Raw genomic sequence first — 20,392 nt, 5'->3', positions numbered from 1 at the left:
ACTATTACTCCTAATGACCCTCTAGGTAAGTTTTTGTTTCCTGTCCCCACAACCCTAGGTTCTGGTGGCCTAGAAGTTTTGGATCCAGAGGGGCAAGTGTTCCTGTTTTGTTTGCAGATTGACATACTTTTTAGTGAGCATAAAAACTGCATTCAAGGAACAAGCAGTCTTATGACCTTTAAATTCCTCCTTTAGAGGACCAATAAATGCAAGCCATTTGTTTTGAAAAACATTTAGAAGCACAGCCAGCCTGTGGGCATCAGGATGACTAGCTCCCCCATGTAACAGCCCTCCTTTCCACACACCATCTACACAAAGGACAACTTAAACTGAGCTCCTGAACCCTATTGCCAGATCACTCAATGACCACAGGTGCGAGCGAGCAGAGCCAGGTTTTCTTTGTTTGTTTGTTTGTAATACAGCTGGACGTAATCTTCAGCCACTAAAAATCAGCAAGCATATGTTAGAAACATCCAGAAGCAAATTAGCATAACAGGGAAACATCAGAATGTCTCAAAAAAAAAAAAAAATCTTTTAAATATAATCCACAAAAAGATGACTAAGACCCCCTAAACCAAAATCTTTCCATTTCATGTTCCTTCAAATTATTGTGACGCACATAAAATATAGCACTTGGTTGTATAAAACCAAAACCACCTTGTTTTCCATCCTCAAACAGAATGTGCAAACTGATTGGATCCTACTTATACTCAATTTTGCAATAAGCTTATGTAAACATTTTATGCCTATTAATATAAGAAAAAACACACAATAAAGTAATGCAATACCACAAGGGACTATATCCACTGTTCAGTGAACAGAGGGTGACCGTGCCCAGAACAAAGAGCAGAAAATGACACCTCACTTGGTGGCCCTTTTCCAAGATACCTTTTAATTTCTTGTAGGGAGAACTTCAGTCACCAAGACCTCTTACTCAGTCCAATTTAGAGAATAAGACTGGATCCTGGCTTTAATCCAAGCCTGGTCTTCTAAATATCAGAGACTAGGAAAATAGGTTTGAAGAAGTTTTTCTTTGCTCCCTTCTATGTAAAAGGAGAATTTAGAGATACCCAAATGCCTGCCATCCCCTCCCCGCTGGGGATGATGGTGGAAGAGACACAAGCACCTGCCTGCTGCTACTATGATGAGCAGTATGTGGTAGAGAAGATGGGAGAGCGAGCTAAGCCAAGCAGTGCGCTGAAGAGAGATATGGAACTGGGGAAGTTACAGTTGTGAGGAACAGTTGGATGTGAGGAGGGGTCATGGTGACGTCTGGGCCTGTGCTGATGGCTGTGGCCTGTGGTGCCACCGAAGGCCATTCAGATGTCAGTGGTCTCGGTTGCAGCCTGGTGATGTCTGAGCACTCTGTTGAGCTGGTCACATCCCTTGCCTGCATTGGGAGAGCACCTCACCTGGGCAGCATGGGAGAGGTGGCTCTGGTGCACTGGTCCAGGATAGCTAACTAGGCCTGATGGGTTGAGTGTGAGAGAGCTGTCCCTGCCCCTCCCTGCACAGCACAGTAGAGCTGGCCCTGGTGGCAGGTATAAACTGGCACCTCCATCCCCCACTCCTAACACCTATAGCAGGTGGGTGAACTGGCTCTGCCCTGGCTTAGGTGCTGGAGAGTTGCTCAGTCCCTCATCACCTGCAGCAGAAGGGAGAGCTTGCCCAACCCCTTGCCTAGGCAGAGCTGGAGAGCTGGTCCTGGTGGCATGGGCTTAAGAAAGCTGGTGGGCTGACCAAGTCAGCTACCACTGAGGCTTAGATCCAGGGCTTTGAGTTGGCCCACTCCAACTACCTCATTTGTGAACTGCAGGAGCACGTGAAGGGGCCAGTCCTTCAGATCTAAAGTTGCAGGATCTCCATGACATGAGGTAACAACAGGATTATCAGATAGGAGTCTCAGTGAGGATCTGGTATTGAATTGTAGCAGAAGCCAGAGGCCTTGAACCAGACCAATAACTCACTGCAAGTGAGGCTGCTTGGGCAAAGGGTGTACTGTGGGGCACACTGTAGCATCCTTGGTGAGGTGTTTGTGTATGTTTGTGTGGGGTGCTGTTTTGTTTTCTTTTGAGAGGAAGGCTGCAAAGGGACAGGTGGATATGGAGGAAGGGAAGATGAGGAGGACTGGGATACATGATGTGAAATACACAAAGAACCAAACAAAATGGAAAGATAAAAGGAGAAACTCTCATGAAAGAAGAAACATCTCTCTACCTTGGCTGCTCATACTCTGCCCTAGTCTAGGAAAGTCACAGTTTTGTGACGTGTTATAAAACTCTTGGTTCTTGGAAAATGAAAATGCGGAAAGATTAAAAAGTGATGGTAGCTCACTCCCCTCCTCCAGCCGGCTGCCATGCCTTACACTGTAGGAGTGTACTGGGAAAGTGAGATTTGATTGGCTCCTACGGACATGTTGTAAGAAAGCAGATTGGCACACATGACCACACATGAAGAATAAATGACAGCCTTCTTAGAGAGGAAGGATGGTAAACGACACTTGTAAAGTTTCTTCGATGGACACAGTAGCTAATTTCTATGAGGAAAGTTCTGCTGGGTCTGGGTCTGTGTTTTGGGAAGCCAAGGTCTCACTGTGTAGCCCCCACTGGCTGTGAGCTCCAGGTCCTCCTGCCTTATCTTCCAAGTGCTGGGTTTACAGGCATGTGCTGCCACGTCTGCTTAGGTGACTTCTGTAGCCAGTCATATGGATGAAGACTGCATATAAACCTCATGCGAAAGTCTACCTCTTCAGGCTTAACCCAACGAGGCAGTTAAGACGAGCTAGCTCACCGGGTTTAACCCCAGGATCCACTGACATTTACTGACACATAGTACTCATAGCCCATGAGATCATTTTAATGCTCCCAATAACCTACAAGTTAGGAATGTGAACCCAGGGCTGTAGAGACACTCAAGTTTTTATTTGTGGCTGCTATTCTATCAGGCTGGTATCTTGCTATCTAGTAAATATTAAGTGCAATGTATTTGGGCCAGAAGGTTTATGGGACGAATGGACAAAGAGGTTCTTGATTTTAAAAGTATGTTTTCAGCTCAAAGATTTAATGACTGATGGCTTCAGCATTTAAGTGGCATAGTGCAGTTGAAGAGGGAGAGGAGATTTAAAAGAGGCCCATAAGTAGCAGGCACGTAGAGTCTGTCAATCTGCTTTACTCACTGCTTTACAGAAACTGTTCCTAGTTAGGGCACTGCTCCTTCATTCTGCAAGTAGCAACAGCACTGTGCATGAATGCTGTCCTGCTCCAGCTCGCGCAGTCTCACCGTGCTACACTAACATAGCTGGTCTAGGGGCCCAGCCAGGGTATGAAAGAGTATCTCATATATTTCCATTCATCAAGTCCTGCCAGGCTTGCTGTGCCAGTAATCGCTCTAGCACATAGCCCGCTCACATCTGTGGACAGGAGGACAATTGGCTGTGGCACAGGCAGAACTCAATACTTTCACAAAAGCACTGCATGGAGCAGGGTTGACTTGGCATTTAGTTTTGTAGCATTCTAGTTTCCCATAGTTTCAGGGCTGGGACACCTACCGCACACCCATTTCACAGACCACTAGACTAACAGATGTCATCATTAGGATGCAGGAAGGCTGCTAGGAAAATGTCTCTGGTACTTAATTACTAGGGCTGGAACCTTTCTTCCACAGTAACCTTTTGTGCAATGAATTTCGAGTCACCTGATAGCAATTTTGTTGTCTTAAAGGCCCCCTTTCTTCTCTCCAAACATACTGATCTGATGTGATCATGTGTGAAGTCTGTATCAGTTGTTTTTAATCCAGATGCAACCAAATTTAGAGAAATTGAAACAGAAAGCAACTGCTTCACCACACCCTGGCATCAAATAGGACAGGCAAGTGTCACTATTATGGACTATGATAAAATATATCACTTGAGGCCAAAATCATTCTGGCAAAGAAATTAGATTAACTTCAGAATCTGGTAACTAAATTTGATTGCAAGAACTAAGCTAATATTGGTAGAGATAAGGTTTGAAGGTAGATTTACACGGGGCATTATAATGATGGTAAGAGTTTCTTACATAAAAGAAACAGTCTTATGAGGATTTCCCAAGAGAATCCTATTTATACAATTAACAATACTTTTGCTAAAACAAAAAGGCTTTCCATTATTATATATGGGTACACGTGGGCTGTGTAAAATACAAGAGCTGTGCAGCACACGGTAAACAGAAAGCAATGATGTTAAACAGGCCACATCCTTGAACTCATCGTTAATAAACGTCTCTCCCACATTCAGCTACCCCGGCTGCTGGAAGCCTGTTTTCTTCAAGCACTTCAAACACCGAAATCCAGGAACATTTATTATTTTAATCCATTACAGGCAGTGCTTGATTTAACTTTATTGGTTGTGGTGGTGGTAGTGGTTATAAGTGGGGGTGCAGCAATGTTCTTTTACACATCGTTTCAAAGGGGCTTAATTATATTTTATAGTTTAGACCAGGAATTTTGTTTGTTTTTTGTCTAACAAGGTTCAAATAGAGTTCAGGTCAGTGATGAATCAGAAGAAAAAGTCAGAGATGGTTATCTTCCTGCTGTGAGCTCATCCCCCTCTAGAAGGCTGGGCAGGTACATCATGTTCACCACTGCACAGGACACTGCTCTGATAGCTCCATTCTGAGGCTCATTAGAAAGCTGTCATTTTGCATGAATCCTTGAATACACTGGAGATTCAATATAGCAGTTATTTTCTACTTATCTGAACTTACTATAGTCTGAGTTTTAAAAGATCCCTGTTGGGCAGATTTGGAGACTACACTAGCACTAAGACACAAAATGTACTTGACAAATGATAAGCCTTTTATAGACATAGCTTTTTATCAAAGAACAAATGTATATCACAGAATCAAAGATGTGGACCTCATTGTTTCAACAAAATAAATGACTTCTGTATAAGCATGTCTAAATAGCAAAAAAATCAACTAGTTTTTAAATATACTAAATGTTCATATTCATCCCCCCACCCCTTGTGTGTGTGCATGCATGTGTGTGTGTGTGTGTGTGTGTGTGTGTGTGTGTGTGTGTGTAGACCGTTTTCTGGGCGGGTGAGATGAGGCAGTGTAATGGCACTGGCTGTGCATGCTGATGACTTGATTCTGATCCCCAGAATCTCTGTACAGATAGAACATTAGAAGTAAGTCCACATAATTGTCTTCCGGCCTACACAAGTGCTTGGCATATGTGTAAACCTCCCCCCCCACACATATCATACACACCAACATAAAATTTACGTTTCTTGAGGATTGATATTGTCTACTCACACATTATAATGATCTCAGTAAAGAAATTTAAATGTTGGGTCTCATATAGTTAGGTTTTATTTTTCATCATATTAGAGAAATAATACGAAGTATTATGGGGAAAATTATACTAGTTTTTACTAGTTTTTATTTCATTTTAAAATTTAGAACCTCCCACTTTCGGAGGAATGCTTCAATAGTTTCCCAGAATGTGCAGAGAACCAGCCTCATATATAAAAATAAGTAGTCATGAGTAATTTCAGGGTGAAGAGAGGCAATACTAGCTATCAGTAGCGACTTTGAACCTCATTATTGAGTAACAGGAGGGAATCTGCCTGGGATTAATAGTGGTGCCCAGTCCAGGGACGAGGAGCTATTGTGTTTCATGGACTCTAGGCCATCTGTTCTGCCTGCCTACATTTTACTTCTGCAAAATCATAAACGTACCTCTACCTCAGGGACTATAGAAAGGCATTAGAATTCTTCTGCTTTTCATTATCACTAGATTCAGTAACTCATTTCATTGTCAAGATAATCCCCTTTTATTCTTTTTTGTGCTTGCCAGGTACTCCAAAATGACAAATAAAACCCCAGATGTTACAGACCAGTGAGCATTCCACTTTTCCTTGAGTGTTGGGTTTAAGCTACTTGGGACAGAGTGTCAAAAATGTCAGGGCCTTGATGCCCATATCCAGTATTCATTAAGGATTATTGGTGGTTTGTATAACTGTCAACTAGCTTATATTTATGCTTCCATCCTCAGTGGACCCTTAAAAGCTAAATTTGTCCTGTCTTTAACTGTCAAGAAATTAATTTCGTGCTAACATGCATCTCTGAAGCATCCAAAGAAGGCAGACTTCCCTCAGGGATCTCGGCACAGCAGGAAGTGCAGGAGCACCACTTTGCACCAATGACCTGGTTTCACTTGCAGAGCATGAAAGGAGAGCTAGCTTCTGTTATATTAAATGTTTTGCTGGTCCTGAATGTGGTGAACATGAGGGAGGCATTCTAATTTCATGGAGAAAAATGGCTATACTGCCTTTCTCTTATTTTGTTTATATACAAAATTAAGTACAGCTCACTGCCTGGGAGAAAAGTCCTGAGTCTCCGTGGCCAGAGTCTTGTCAATGGCTTCCCAATTCTAAGAGCCAACCAGCTGGTTCAGGTTCTTCCCCTGCGGTATCAGGGTACTTCAAGGTACACCCTCTTTTCTTTGTCGTTTCCTCTTGCTGAGAAAGAGCAAGGCAACCTCAGGACAATGATTTCACAGCTCTCAACTGTGTGCTCTCGTCTGCGGAAATCTAAGGCGTGCCATCCTAATAGAGCCATAAATTACTCTGACAGGGCAGCTCAGTCCCCACCCTCCTGTGGAAAGAGACTGTCAGTTCAGAATTTATAACTACATACTTTGAGTGTCTTCAACATGACATGCTTCAAACAGCAAAGGGAACCGCACAGTGTGCCTGTGTTGGGGGAAGTGGCAACTTTTAAAGAACATACTACACTAGGAGTTAGATTTAACAGGTGCCAGCAAAATACTGTCGACTTTAAAATATTTCAGAACACAAGATACAATTTCTAACTTCGATTGCTGTTACCGGCAGAGCACTCGTAAGATCTCCTGTGAGATTACAGGCATCACCTCTACAATCAGACTGCAAGGGCAATTTCATCAAGCCACGTGGGAGAACGTGAGCATCTAGCAGAGGAGTTAGTTCTATGAGTCATGGCTGCACAAGCGTCTGCAGAGTGGAGTAACAGAGACTCAAGTCCCTTGAAACACTCAGAGTTTAGGAGTGTTTTATTTTATCCTGCAAAATGAAGTTGGGAATTCTTTTAACGAGCTCAGTTAATTTCTACTATATCATTTTTTTAAATGAATAAAGTGAATATGAAAGCGCTCTAGGTTGCACAAATGTATCAGGGATTGGGGGAAACATTAGCTATTATTATTCTCCTTCCCCACATACTTTCCATAGGTTTCTAACAGCTTAGATGATAAAAAAAAAAGTCATTAGGCAAATTCATTTTTTTGATCCGTTTGACAAGTAAGGGAACATGCCTACAGCACATTCCCAATTGTGTTTCTCTAGGAATTACTTAGCACATAGGATTCCTCTAGAATTACAAATCTATTTCAGCTCCTAAATTAAAATTCATCTGGAAAGGACTGCTTTTCCCTGTTTATATAACATTGTCACATAAAGAGTGTTAAAAAAATATTTCTCTAAAAATAGCCTACGTAAGTTAGGGATTAGCAGAGCTCTGTTGCTAGGCTGTTCCTTTGTAGTTTTTTCCATGATGTTCTTGCACAGTGTTTTTGACTGTGTTTATTAAAGTCAGCACATCAAAAAGGATCAAAGAGAAAGTGAGGGAGAACCGAAGAAACCCCAAGTGTGTTGTCTCATTGGGGAGCTATGCAGATTTGGATAAACAAGTGCGAATTGTTGAGGGTTTAATGAAAAAATTTTGACAATTATTTTATCTTGCGTCCTTCTATAGGACGCCATGTGCACAGCAGATGCTATGCTGTGTGTAGAACCATTCCTCTCTGTTTAATAGCCCGTCTGAGATGACTACTTTGTCACTGTGCTCAATTTGGTCCAGCAAATAATTTGAGAAGTGCAGCTGCTGCAGATGCTCACAATAGTGACAGAAACTGTAAAATCAAAGACTAGGGGAAGTATTTCTGCATTAGAGTCAACCTATAAAAACCTGACAGTCATTCCTTTGAGCTCAAAGATATACCATAAAAATTGGGTTGAATACAGAACACCACTGCTTGAAAACTACAAAAAGAAATATGGCTGCTAGGAAGGAGGTGTGTGTGTGTGTGTGTGTGTGTGTGTGTGTGTGTGTGTGTGAGAGAGAGAGAGAGAGAGAGAGAGAGAGAGAGAGAGAGAGAGAATTTTATTTTTGTCACTTATCAAGACTACTAAACTGTAAACTGTCAGGTATGGTGGCACACCTTTAATCCTAGCACCAAGGAGGCAGAGGCAGGCAGATGTCTAAATCTGGGGCAAGCCTGGTCAATAGTGAGTTCCAGGACAGTCAGAGCTACATGGTGAGATCCTATCTCAAAATAAGCAAAACTCAAACCAAACAAACCCAAAGTATGCATGTTTGTATGTATTTCAAATTAACTGAAAAACATGCAATTTGAAGACATTCAACTATACAATGAACTCAATATTAAATGATAAATTATTGTTTTCTTTTAAATACAGTTACAACTTTTTTTTAAAGTATGTCCTGATCCTGGTGTGAAGTCCAAGTTTAGAGCTAGCCTGGAATCCAGAAAAAGATCCTATCTCCCCCAACTAAAAACAAAACCAAGAAGAGCTATGCAGTAATCTCTCAATTACGGCTTCGCTAGATGCCAGCCTTTAGCCACAACTAGACTCTGCTCTAACCTTATCTCACTTACACACAATACATTTTGTTATAGTTTCATTGTATCTTTTTAAATTAAATGACTAACTTCAATTTTGATTTAATGTGACTCTAAAAAACTATTTTAAAATGTTTGCTGGATACTGCCCAACAGAGTTATATCAAGTATATTTTGGTCAAGAGGAATGTTTCTATTTTGGTGCTTAACAAGATAAAAGACCATAACTATAAAAGAAGAGGGTTATGTAGTTTTTCTAATATAAAAGGGAAAATTACAAAAAATAGACCATTTGTCTAGCTAAATAAAGTGTTCAGTTGTATCATAACAAAAACAATTATGAAGGGTAAATATCTTCAAAAATGAATTTAGAGGGAATGCCAATGTGATTGGAGCAGGCTTGCATGCAGTGGACTATAGCATGTTCTTCTATTTGGGGCATAACTTTTCCCTGCTATCATGAAGGGACAGCATTTAGGAAGGTGTGAGGGTGGGTATGGAGGACCTGGTGCTGTATTATCTAGTGTTTGAGAATCTTTCATGTCCCTCAGACCCTTCATTTTTTATTCCTAGCTTTAAAAACAACAAAGGAAGAAAAAAAAGTTTTTAGTTGGCTTGATTACATATTTCAGTCAGTGAGGAAGAAAGACACCATCTATGTTTTGGCCTAATGTTATTACTGCACAACTATAAAAGTTAAAATAAAACAAAAAAAAATCTCCTTAACTACTGTGCTCAAACTGGCTCTCTAGAACTAAATTACAATTAGTCTCTGGCTGCCACTTCGTTACTTTCTGGTATACAGCCTAAGGACTGACATATCTAGCCCAAAAGCATTCCACAACCCTCCTCTACACAGGGCCAAACAAAAGGACATGGCTCTCATGGGACTGTGGGAAAACACGTGGTTTCCTCTTGAGACTTCTGCTTCAGAGTGACACTTCTGCATTTGCCTCTCAGCTTTCCCAGTCGCAATCTCTGTGACTGAAACCGTCATTTCCTGCCTGTATTGACTTTTCTCCTCACACACCTTGTGCCCACCCTTTCTGATTCAGTGTGGAAAAGCACATAACTTAGTCATAGTAGCAGTGGAGAAAAATGGAGATGTCACTGCCAGTTAGCTCCATGCTCCTCTCCGGTTTTCAGCAGCTAGGCCCTTTGGGTGGGCTGTGCACAGAAGCACAGCCTTTCCCGGCCAGGTGTTCTTGCCTGACAACACATCTCAGTGATATTCTCCCAGACTTCAGCTTCGGCTTGGAACTTTGTAGAGCATATCTGTCACCATGGCAGTCTTTCTTTTGAAAATCAGTTCCCAGTGATGCACTGTATTAGAATCACCTGCAAGGTTTACCAAGTACAGATGATTGGACTCTGTACTGAGAGTCTGATTCATAAGCTGGTGGGGGTCTAGTACGTGCATTCCCAGTATGGTCTCAGGTGATCTGATGTGTTTGTTCCACAGATAGCACTGTGAAAAACACTGTTCTAATGCTTCAAAAGTTCAGTTCCTTGTGCTGCCGCAGCCATTTCAGCTACAAGGAACTTAGTTCCACAACAGCTGCAGGAATGTGCCTGGAGATGCCATGGACAGAAGCAGTTTACAGCTAGGAAATACCTGGTTCACAGATTTGTTTACACAGACAAACAACCTTAAACAAATGAAAATAGCCCCAAACCCAACCCAACCCAACCCAACCCAACCCAACCCAACCCAACCCAACCCAACCCAACCCAGCCAAGCCAAGCCAAGCCAAGCCAAGCCAAGCCAAGCCAAGCCAAGCCAAACCAAATCCAAATTTCTGGAGTAAATTCACAAGCTAGAACTGTTCCCATCTCTAATGACTCTAAATCATTAAAACACTGCATTTCTCACATGCTAACAAACGGTGTTTTCCCCTCCTCCCTCCATTCCACCCCCAACACCCTTTTCATCACTTACCAAATACTTTTTGTGCTGCTTTGACACTAAGGCTTCCATTGAGGTTTGACAGTGATGCTAACACACATGGTTTATGAGGATGTGGGACAGTTTCCATGGAGACCACAATTTGGGTAGTATGGACAGAAACTTTTTGAAAGCAGGAGATGGCTCTCCACATGTTTTCTTGAAATGATGTCTTCTGTGCTTCATCACAGTGTACTTTGGGCTTTGACAACTTTCCATGGTAGCATTTGGAGACGGGAGGCTCATCCCTATTCAGCATAGAATCTGATGAGGCGGAGGTCTCTGTGCTATGTGCAGAGCTGGCCTTTTTTATTTTCTTTAAAAAATGATTAATCTGATCGAATTTGGTAAAACTTAAGTTTGCTTTCAAAGGTTTTGATACATCCAAGCTGATGTCGGCTACAAGAAAAAGGAAACATGTGTGACTGGAGCTCCCCAGTTAATCACTAATCAAAGTGCCAGAGCACTGTGTCCTTTTACTTGTCCCTCTTCTCACAGCTGACTGAAGAATATTCCCAATGAGCTGCCTACCCACCAGTTCTGCTGGCCACTCATGCAAGGCCCACGCCCCGAAAGGTCGTTTTTACTGTGCTCGGGCTCTGCAGCAAGCTGGAGGAGGTTTTCCAGGGTGGCACCTATCTAAAACTGCCATCTGGTCTCCCAAGGACACAGAGCAGCTCATAGGATCAGAGCAGTGTAAGACAAAATGCCCATCCCAAACATCACGGGTCTCCTCTCCACGTTGCCTCCCTGACCCTTTCTTGCCAAGTTTATGCAAAAGTGCTCATTTCTCCTTTATGAGCTGCTATAACCGGAGAGATTCTGTGAGTTGCTGAACAGTCTGCACTGATAAACATTGAAGTATATTACTAAACTAAATGTAATGGAAATTTCTTAACATCTATATCCCCATTCACATGTATCACATGTCAGATGCTGTCAAGCTGGCCTTATCATTTCTGTTTCCATCTGGTGTCACCTGTATGAGCTAGTAAGGACCTGACCCAGTGTCCTGAGGGCACAACCATGCACATCATCTTCTCCAGGAGTGCCAGCGCATCAGTCCTGGAATTATTTTTTAAACACCGTATTGATACATTCACATTCTAAGTTCAAAATATTACTATCGCCACCGACAGACAGACACACACAGTCACTCTCAGTGTCATGGAGACACAGGACAGTGACACTTAGGGCTCTCAGCAGTCACTCATTACTTATCCTCCAGCCCTGGCCTCAGAAAACATCAAGGTCTGTCTTTGTGTACTTGCTCATTAGGGACACTGCACACAAATAGAACCATGAAACGTTTGATGCTTTGTACTTTGATTCCTTTGTATATCAACATCCTCTTGAGGTGCATCCATGCTAATTTTGATTGTCCTTGATTGGATTTCCCTAATGATTGACTTGTTGAATGCTTTCTCATGTATTTCTTGTCTATTTGTATAAATGCTTAGAAAATGAGTATTTACACTCTGTTCAGTGTGTGAGTATGAGAGGGGAGAGAGAGAGAGGCAGACACACACACACACACACACACACACAGAGAGAGAGAGACAGAGAGAGAGACAGAGACAGAGACAGAGACATATGTGACTGTAGATGGGCAGGCATGCTATGGTTTATGTATGAGATGAGAGAACAGCTCAGTGTCTGCACACGTTCTCCACCACATACCCCAGGCTAGCTCACAAAGCTCACAGGGAGTTTCCTGTACTGACTGGAGAACATCAGGATTGAAGATGTGTGCTACTTTGTATGGCTTCATGAAAGCCCTGGGGATCTGAATGCAGGCCCTCATGTTTGTGCAGTAAGCGGTTTACCCTCTGAGCTATCTCTGTACTCCCCAACTCTGCTCATTTTTTTAATTGCAATGTTTTTTTTAATTGGAAGTTTTTAAAATTCTCTTATCACATGATACATGATTTGCAAATATTTTATTCCATTCAGTTGAACTTTTTAGCACAGTATTTTCAGCTTTTCAACACTGAATATTTTAATTTCTGTGAGGCTTATATTGCTTAATCTAAGATCACAAAGTTAAACCTCACTGCAGAAGAGCAGCGCCATAAACCAACTAGCACACTGCTGGGGTGTAAGGTCAGCAGCACATGGGAATTCTTCCAGTGACATCACAGCTGTCATGCTTCTCATTCAACACATTTGTGCTGATAGCCATACTACCAAGCTAGCCAGTGTGTGTGTGTCTGTGTGTGTGTGAAAATTAGTGCCTTCATGATGAATATTTTCAGTTTTATAAGGACAAGGAGAATATTTTCAGATATGGGAAAATTATTTTTAAGTGTGCTATGTTCAAACGAAGAAAAATAAAAAAGTGAACTATCTACTTTTGCTATTCAATTGATAAAATAAAGTAATCTCATCACTAAAATAAAACCATGGAAGAAACAGACAGAAGTGTTTTGATGGAGACACAGCAGGAAATTATCCAGAACAATACTGTACAAGAACTGCAAACATAGCTAGAATCAGCCAGACTGCAAATGTGGCCTTTAGTCCAATTATCAGATTCTTGGACTTGGGAGTTTTGAATTTTTTCATAATCCTTACTGAACTGTAATAAACTGACTATTTTCAAAGTTTAGATTTAAGGAAAATGTAGCAACAATATGTCTCAGCTGAGTCATCTTGTCTGCAGATCCAGTTTCTTACCAAGCCTGGAACATATTTTTGTATCTTTAAGTTACTGAATAAACCTGAGGCTGTCAATTATTACATCCTAATTACCCTTCCAAACTTTCTGAAGTGCTACTAGGAAGCAGATTGATGGAGACTAGCCTGCCACAGAGACCCTGAAGTTATTTCATTGGCTATCATCCTACAACGTGACCTCACAGGGAAAGGGGAAGAATCATATTACAGTAATGAGAACAGAGAGGGAATTCAAGCCCCAGAGGTGATTCTCCTCAGTTGATGGTAATGCACACCTTGTGGGGGACCAAACACCAACTGGAAAAGTTTCCTGAAAATGGTTCCAGCTATTTTCTCATTTAAAATGTTCCAACTTGACTTGAAGCATTAGTCATCATATTACTTACATTTATGATGTATTATGAAATCTCTTACCAAAACCCCAATGGGTTCAATATGGCTTGTTATACTCAAATCATAACATCCATAAAGGAGAGCTTCTTTGCAAGTGTTTCTTCCTTTGGAATTTTATCTGTAAAGGACACTATTTTATTCTAGACAAGTAAAGCTCAGTTGGGAACCAGTGCACTTGGGTGGCTGTGCACACAAGGACAGTGCTGTTCCCAGTCCTACCATAGGGGTTAAGTGGAAAACACAGAACTAACAAATGCATCATCCAGCTTAATGTCCTGGATAATGTCAACAAAATCTTTTCAGTAAAATCCACTTTCCTCTTATTACTGGGTCACATACATTCTCACTTAATAATTCAAATTCTGATTTTTGATACGCTATTCAAAAAAAAATATCCTGACAGTGGACAATGGAGCTGTGTAGTCAGAGTAATGAGACCTGATAACAGTGAAATCAGTGTGTTCTCACTGGAGGTAAGACACCAAGGTCTGTAGCAGGGGTAGACCTGAACGCTTCAATAAAAGGCTGGGTATGTTCTGTTCTACATGCTGCTGGCAATCTTCACTTGAATCATCGGTAGCTCTGGTGCTTTCATTGTAATCTGGCATCATCACTATTGTGATAGTTATTTAGTTGTATATTTTTATGACCAACTGCTGTCTTTTTAGATGCTTCCTTGTCCTACTTCAGACCACGGCATAGAAATTACAATGAGAAGATGATCCCAATGGTTTGTTTTTCCCATGAGTGTAAACTCTAAACTCATGTAGTGAGCATCTCTCCTCAAGGAAGTACCTATATAAAGACATGATTGTTCATTTGGGTTGTCAATCTCATTGGAGGCCTACTGAAACACACTTTGGGGGAGCTTCCATGAGGGTGTTTTTGGGGAGGTCTAACTGAGGAATGAGAAGGTGTGTGGAGAACTGCTGTAGATGTAAGCAGCACTTCCCCATGGACAGGGTGGGGGATGGGGTTTGCAGGGAATAAGGAGGGGAAAGAGAAAGTCATAGCCTTCTATCACTGCTCCTGCTGTCATGCCAGACCTGCCAGACAGACCACACAGCCTGACCACCAGTCAATGTAAACCTCTCCTTCCTGAACTTAGTCTGACAGTGTCAGGTGTTCTGTCCCTGTGGCAAGAAAAGAAACTAATCCAGGGCTAAACATATCAGCTACTCTAGCATTGTGAAGTTTCTGTTATCAAGCTGCTTGTGAAAAAAGAACAATCACTGGGCTCAGAATGAGTGCACAGGCCAGGGACTGAGTCCCTGGGGTCAGAGTGAGTGCACAGGCCAGGGACTGAGTCACTGGGGTTAGAGTGAATGCACAGGCCAGGGCGCAGAACCAGAGGAAACAAGTAGACTGCAATGGACAGGACTCTTGGCTTGGGTGGATGGAATTAAGAGCACAAAGGGGGACAGGAAGCATGGATCCCTGAGAGAGTGAGCATAAGGATTCAAAACATCAAGAAAGTCTCCTACTGTCAAATGATGTGATGATCTGAACATCATTAAAAGATATAGGTTTAAATTAATACCATGCAATGCCATCAAATTGGTCATCATTGGGATGAGAGAGGCACTTTTGAAATGGATAAGAAAGGAGAATGAATTATTCTGCTTTGTGAGGACAGATACTCCAGAGTAACCAAACAGTAGGTGAGGGACTGTTTCTCTTTACAACACTATGGCAGCTAATAAATATATCAAACAGAAATGCAAGAACTAGGAAACTGGATTTACAACCTCTCAAGAATTTAGACATTGAGGATCAGTGTCTGCAGACATCACACAAAAAGCTCTTTAGATAACATTTGCATCCTGATGGAATGTCACAAAAGCTCCTACAACACTCTTACTCAAACAAGCAAACAGGAATCAAATTAAATAATAAACACATAAACAAAAACCAATTTATATTAGGAACCACAGAGGAAGGGGCAAAGAGGGCAGGGAGAGGAGAGGTTTGACTTGATAAACAGAGGGAAAGTGGAAGGAGGCCAAGATCCCTGAACCTAGCCGGAGCGGCTAATCTAGGACAAGGTCAGGACTGTGAAGTGAACGGTAATTCAGAGGCAGGCTGCTCTGAAGCTGCCAAGGAGGGCACAGGGTGACCTGCACAGGGAAGCAGTGAGCACAGCGCAGTCCCCTTCAAAGGACTTGAATAAAAGAGGGATGAATGAGAGATAACGGCTCAGTGGTGAGAGGACTCAGGAACCACACCCTCAGCATTAGGAGTTGTAAGGATACCTCAACACCACAGGGAGGGAAGGGAAGAACAAGGGGAAGGGAGAACTGAGGTACACTCATTAGGCAGATGTAGAGGCAGCCTTAGGACTGGACAACAAGTGAAAACTACAGTGGGACATTTATAAGTTGTTCAAATAAAAGAGGTAGCTGGGGTTGCAGCACAAACAAGGCCTGGGGCTGTGCCCCTGGGAAGCTGCAGGATCAGGTAAGTCAAAGGGAGCTGTGTAAGCAGAGGTTAGAATCTGGTGCCTGTTTCTTTTCTTCCTCCCTAGCGTCCACCATGTGCCCAGCCCCTCTGGTTCTTTCTCATAGGGAAATTCTGACACAATGACTGCCACACTGATGTCAGTGTTGCTGGGCATTACCTCACCATTCCCATAAGCAGTGTCTGAACTTCTAAGGGGCCATTATTGAGCCACTTAGCAGAGAACCACTGTGAGTCCTTCAAGGAGGATTTATACTCCTCTCTCATGTGCACTGCTGATTCGATACAATAAAATTTGGTACTAAAAGCAATTTCTTGAAATAAAAAGGTATAAGGGTTATTCAAAAATCACTTTGCTTCTTCAAGTACATATGCACAATTTTGTTTAACCCCACTCTTTCCCTGCCTTTCTCCCATTCCCATCCCCATCCCAATTATCTGCTTGACACTTCCTGACCCCACTATTTCCTTTCTCTTCTCTTCTCTCACCTATAACTCACTAGCCCCCTTCTAAAATGCATTCTTTGTTAACCCAAGGAAGAATTGTACTAAAAGGAGAGACAACAACAGGTGTGATGTAAGAGAACTGGGAAGAATCGACTAAAAAAACTGTATCCCTGCAGGTTAGCCTTCATATAGCTCTAGAGTGCTGTCTTGGTTGCTGGATGAGAAAAGACACCAGTGATCTTACCCAGGCTGGACTGTAGACTACAACAATGACCCATCACATAAACAACGCATATCTACTGTACAGTAGTCAAAAACTGTTTATGGGAATAGTAAACTCTCTCGATTAGATTTGAGGTCTGCTTTAGAGGAGGGAATTCATGCCTCATACTACAAACATGGTAAAAACAAAACAAAACAAAACAAACAAACCGAACCATGGCTAGAGAAGTCCAAGGCCCTAGGGTGAACCTATTTATGTGGTTTTGCTAAATGGCCATATTGTCAAACTCGCTTCTAAATATTTATGTTTACATTTATAGATTTGTGCTGCTCTCAACTTGGTTAGCAAAGCTTCTTACAGAGGGTAGTGGGTAAAGCAGAGGCATTGTTGTTCAATGTGCTGGAAATAAGCCACTGTGTACGCTCAGCCACAGACTGTAGCGTCACTCAAGCCTCCCCCTGACTCAGAGACACTAAGACAGGAGGGGTAGAAAGAGTGTAAGAGAAGGTAGGGGGGAGCGCTGTGACACACACGGCCTGACACATGATTATTACACAGAGGGACTCACTGCTCATCACCTAAGCAAGATCTCTACATTATCCGAGCGAACATTCTAGCATGAGCCAGGGAAAGTCTCCTGATGCCCTCACTCCCAGTTAAGGAGTGGATGGCAGTTGACGGTTTCTGAGGATAGATTCCCTTTTCCTTTGGTGGGAGTACTGGTAGGTGGCCTATATCCACTGGGCGACTCTAAGACCCTGCACATACGGGTTCCACTGACTGGACATGAAGCTGGGATGGAAGTAAACAGCTTTCAAAAATGAATCTCTCTTGTTAAAAATCGGCCATAATGGCAGATACGGAGGCAGAGGTAGTCAGATCTCTGATTTCAAGGCTAACCTGGTCTACACAGTGAGCTCCAGGTCAGCCAGTGATACATAGTGAGACCCTGCATCAAACAAACAAATGAAAAGATCTAGGCCTCATTCACTTTCTACATTTCTTTCAAAACTAGGAATTACAGTTGGAAACTAAGGGTACAATAATAATAAACGTGCTCCTGCTTTGAAATTGTTGGTCTTTCCTTGACTGGCAGCTTAACATCAAGTTTACAGCTTTGCTCTGAGAAATCATGGAGGAAATAAGCCATGATAATATGCTGAAACTGAACACTGGAACCCATAAAGCTCAGAAAATGGAAAGATTAAGGCTCTTAGGGTTTTATTAACTGGTTTATGCTTCTTAGATGTACATGTGAGCACTATAGCATAGTAAACTGAGTCAAAGCAGAGCTGGGGCCCAGAGACTGAAGAAAGGGCCTGCTGAAGTAAGTGCCAGGGCACCAGGAAAATTACTCCTGCACAGCTGAGAGTGGTCGCCACATTGCCGGGGCACCAGGAGTTCTCGACAGATATCTTACTTAGACTCCACATCCAGAAAGTTTAAAATATCACCGAATGTATCCCACTGAGTAACGGGTTCAGCAACAGCAGAACTTAAGAGTAGAGTTCTACTAAGAAAGCTAAAATATGACACACATATATCTATATGCATAGTTACATATATTCATATGCACATTTATACATACAAATATATGTATATACATACACATACACATATTTATACATATATACACAAGTTTATATTATATACCCACATATGTTCATATACATGCATATATTTATGCATATAAACATTCATATACATATAAATTTATTACATATATATTTATATAAATGCAATATATTTATAACATATATACTTATATACACACATATTGTGGATTTAAACCTTAGCATTTCTACTTTACGTCCATATAAAATCTATCTGAATGGTGCATTACTGTCCCTAAGTGCTATCTTACTACTTTAAAAAACTTAAGTACATATGTTAATTCAAGTCAAATGGGTCTGCAGAAGTGGAATAGTTTAGGATGTGTAAGAAGTTTTAAAAACCAGCAAATAAATTATTAAAGCCAGCAAAATCACGGTATAGAAGAATATAGTATGAGAAAGAGGATTGTGATTTTTGATTGTGAGCCTAAAAACGATCACCATGCTACAATCTGCAGACCCTATGAAGCTAAGTAACAAGGAAGGCTCAAGAGGGGAATGCACAGATCTCCCTGGGAAGGGGAAATAGAACAGACTTTGAATTTGGACTGGGGCCGGTGGGGATGTTAGAACAGGAGGGATCAGGTAGGGGTGGGGGAGGTAGGATGGAAGGTGGCAGGAGAGTACTGGGAAAGACAACTTGAATTAGAGTATTAGGGGGGTGGTGTGGAAACCTAGTGTAGTGGAAACTCCTTGGAATCTATATGGGTGACCCTAGCTAGAACTCCTAATAATGGGGGATATGGAGCCTAAATTGGCTATCTTTTATAAGTAGGCAAGGCTTCCTTCCAGTGGTGGGATTGGGAAACCAATTCAGCAACAAAAACTCCAAGCTACAATCTGTCCTGTCTAGAAGATGTGCTGGGTTAATTGTGTCATAGAACTTGTGGGAATGGCCAACCAAGATTGGTCATACTTGAACCCCAGGCAATGAGAAGGAACATACACCTGATACCATCTCAAAAAAGTCAATGAAATGATTCTTGATTATTTTCTGCTATACAAATAGATTAGTGCCTAGCCCAGTCACCATTAAAGTGGCTTTATTCAGTAACTTAAGGGAACAGATACAGAGACCTATATCAAACAGTAGGTGGTGCTCGGGGGAACTCAGTAGAAGATGGGGGAAGGATTATAGGAGGAAGAGGGGCCAGGGACAGGAGGAGAACACCCCACCCCCACCCCACTCTGTAAGGATAAGCACTCACAGAGACTGAGCAACAATCACAGAGCCTGCATGGGTCTGAGCTGGGTTCTCTGCATACATGTTAGGGTGTGGAGCTTGAAGCTACTGTGGAAGTCCTAACAGTGGGAATGAGGGTGTATCAGACTCATAAACCTGTTCTTGGGACCCTTTTCCTCCTACTGGGTTGCCCGGTCCAGCCTTGATATAAGGGTTTGTGCCTAGTCTTTTTGTAACTTGTTATGCTATGCTTCATTGACATCCCTGTGAGGACGTGGTGGGGACTGGGAGAAGTGGAGGAAGGAGAGATTGTGGTCTGGATGTAACATATAAAAAGTAGGGAGGAGGAAGAAGGAAGGAGGAAGGAAGGAAGGGGGAGGAAGAAAGGAAGGAAGGCAGGAGAAGAGAGGAGAAGAGGATGAGGAAGAGGAAGGGGAGGAAGAGGAAGAAGAAGAGGAGGATGAAGAAAAGAAGAAGAAGAAGGAAGAGGAGGAGTAGGAGGAGGAGAAAGAGAAATAGGGTTAAAAACAAGTAAGGGCCTGGGTTCGGTCCCCAGCTCCAAAAAATAGAACCAAAAAAAAAAAAAAAAAAAAAACAAGGGCATGCGCGCATACGCGCGCGCGCGCACACACGCACACACACACACGCACGCACGCACGCACGCACGCACGCACACACACACACACACACACACACACACACACACACACACGAGAAGTGAGAAAAACTGAAAACCAGATGGGGAAATTAATGAACATGTTATACAGGGAAAAACTCAAAAAGAGACTCTT

The 20,392-nt window shown here is 42.2% G+C and overlaps 1 protein-coding gene across 1 annotated transcript in view; it reads right to left on the bottom strand.

Annotated features, from left to right (window-relative positions):
* Vps13b (vacuolar protein sorting 13 homolog B) overlaps positions 1-20,392 on the bottom strand; it is a 543,994-nt gene that overhangs the window by 153,314 nt on the left and 370,288 nt on the right. Inside the window, exon 36 of the mRNA XM_032914442.1 lies at positions 10,604-11,008. Within this exon, the coding sequence (XP_032770333.1) occupies positions 10,604-11,008 (405 nt within the window). The remainder of the gene's footprint in view (positions 1-10,603; positions 11,009-20,392) is intronic.

This window comes from Rattus rattus, chromosome 1 (genome assembly GCF_011064425.1).
Source record: "Rattus rattus isolate New Zealand chromosome 1, Rrattus_CSIRO_v1, whole genome shotgun sequence".
NCBI lineage: Eukaryota > Metazoa > Chordata > Mammalia > Rodentia > Muridae > Rattus > Rattus rattus.
The sequence above is the reverse complement of the archived record's forward strand: the minus strand, read 5'-3'. Positions and strand labels throughout refer to the sequence as shown.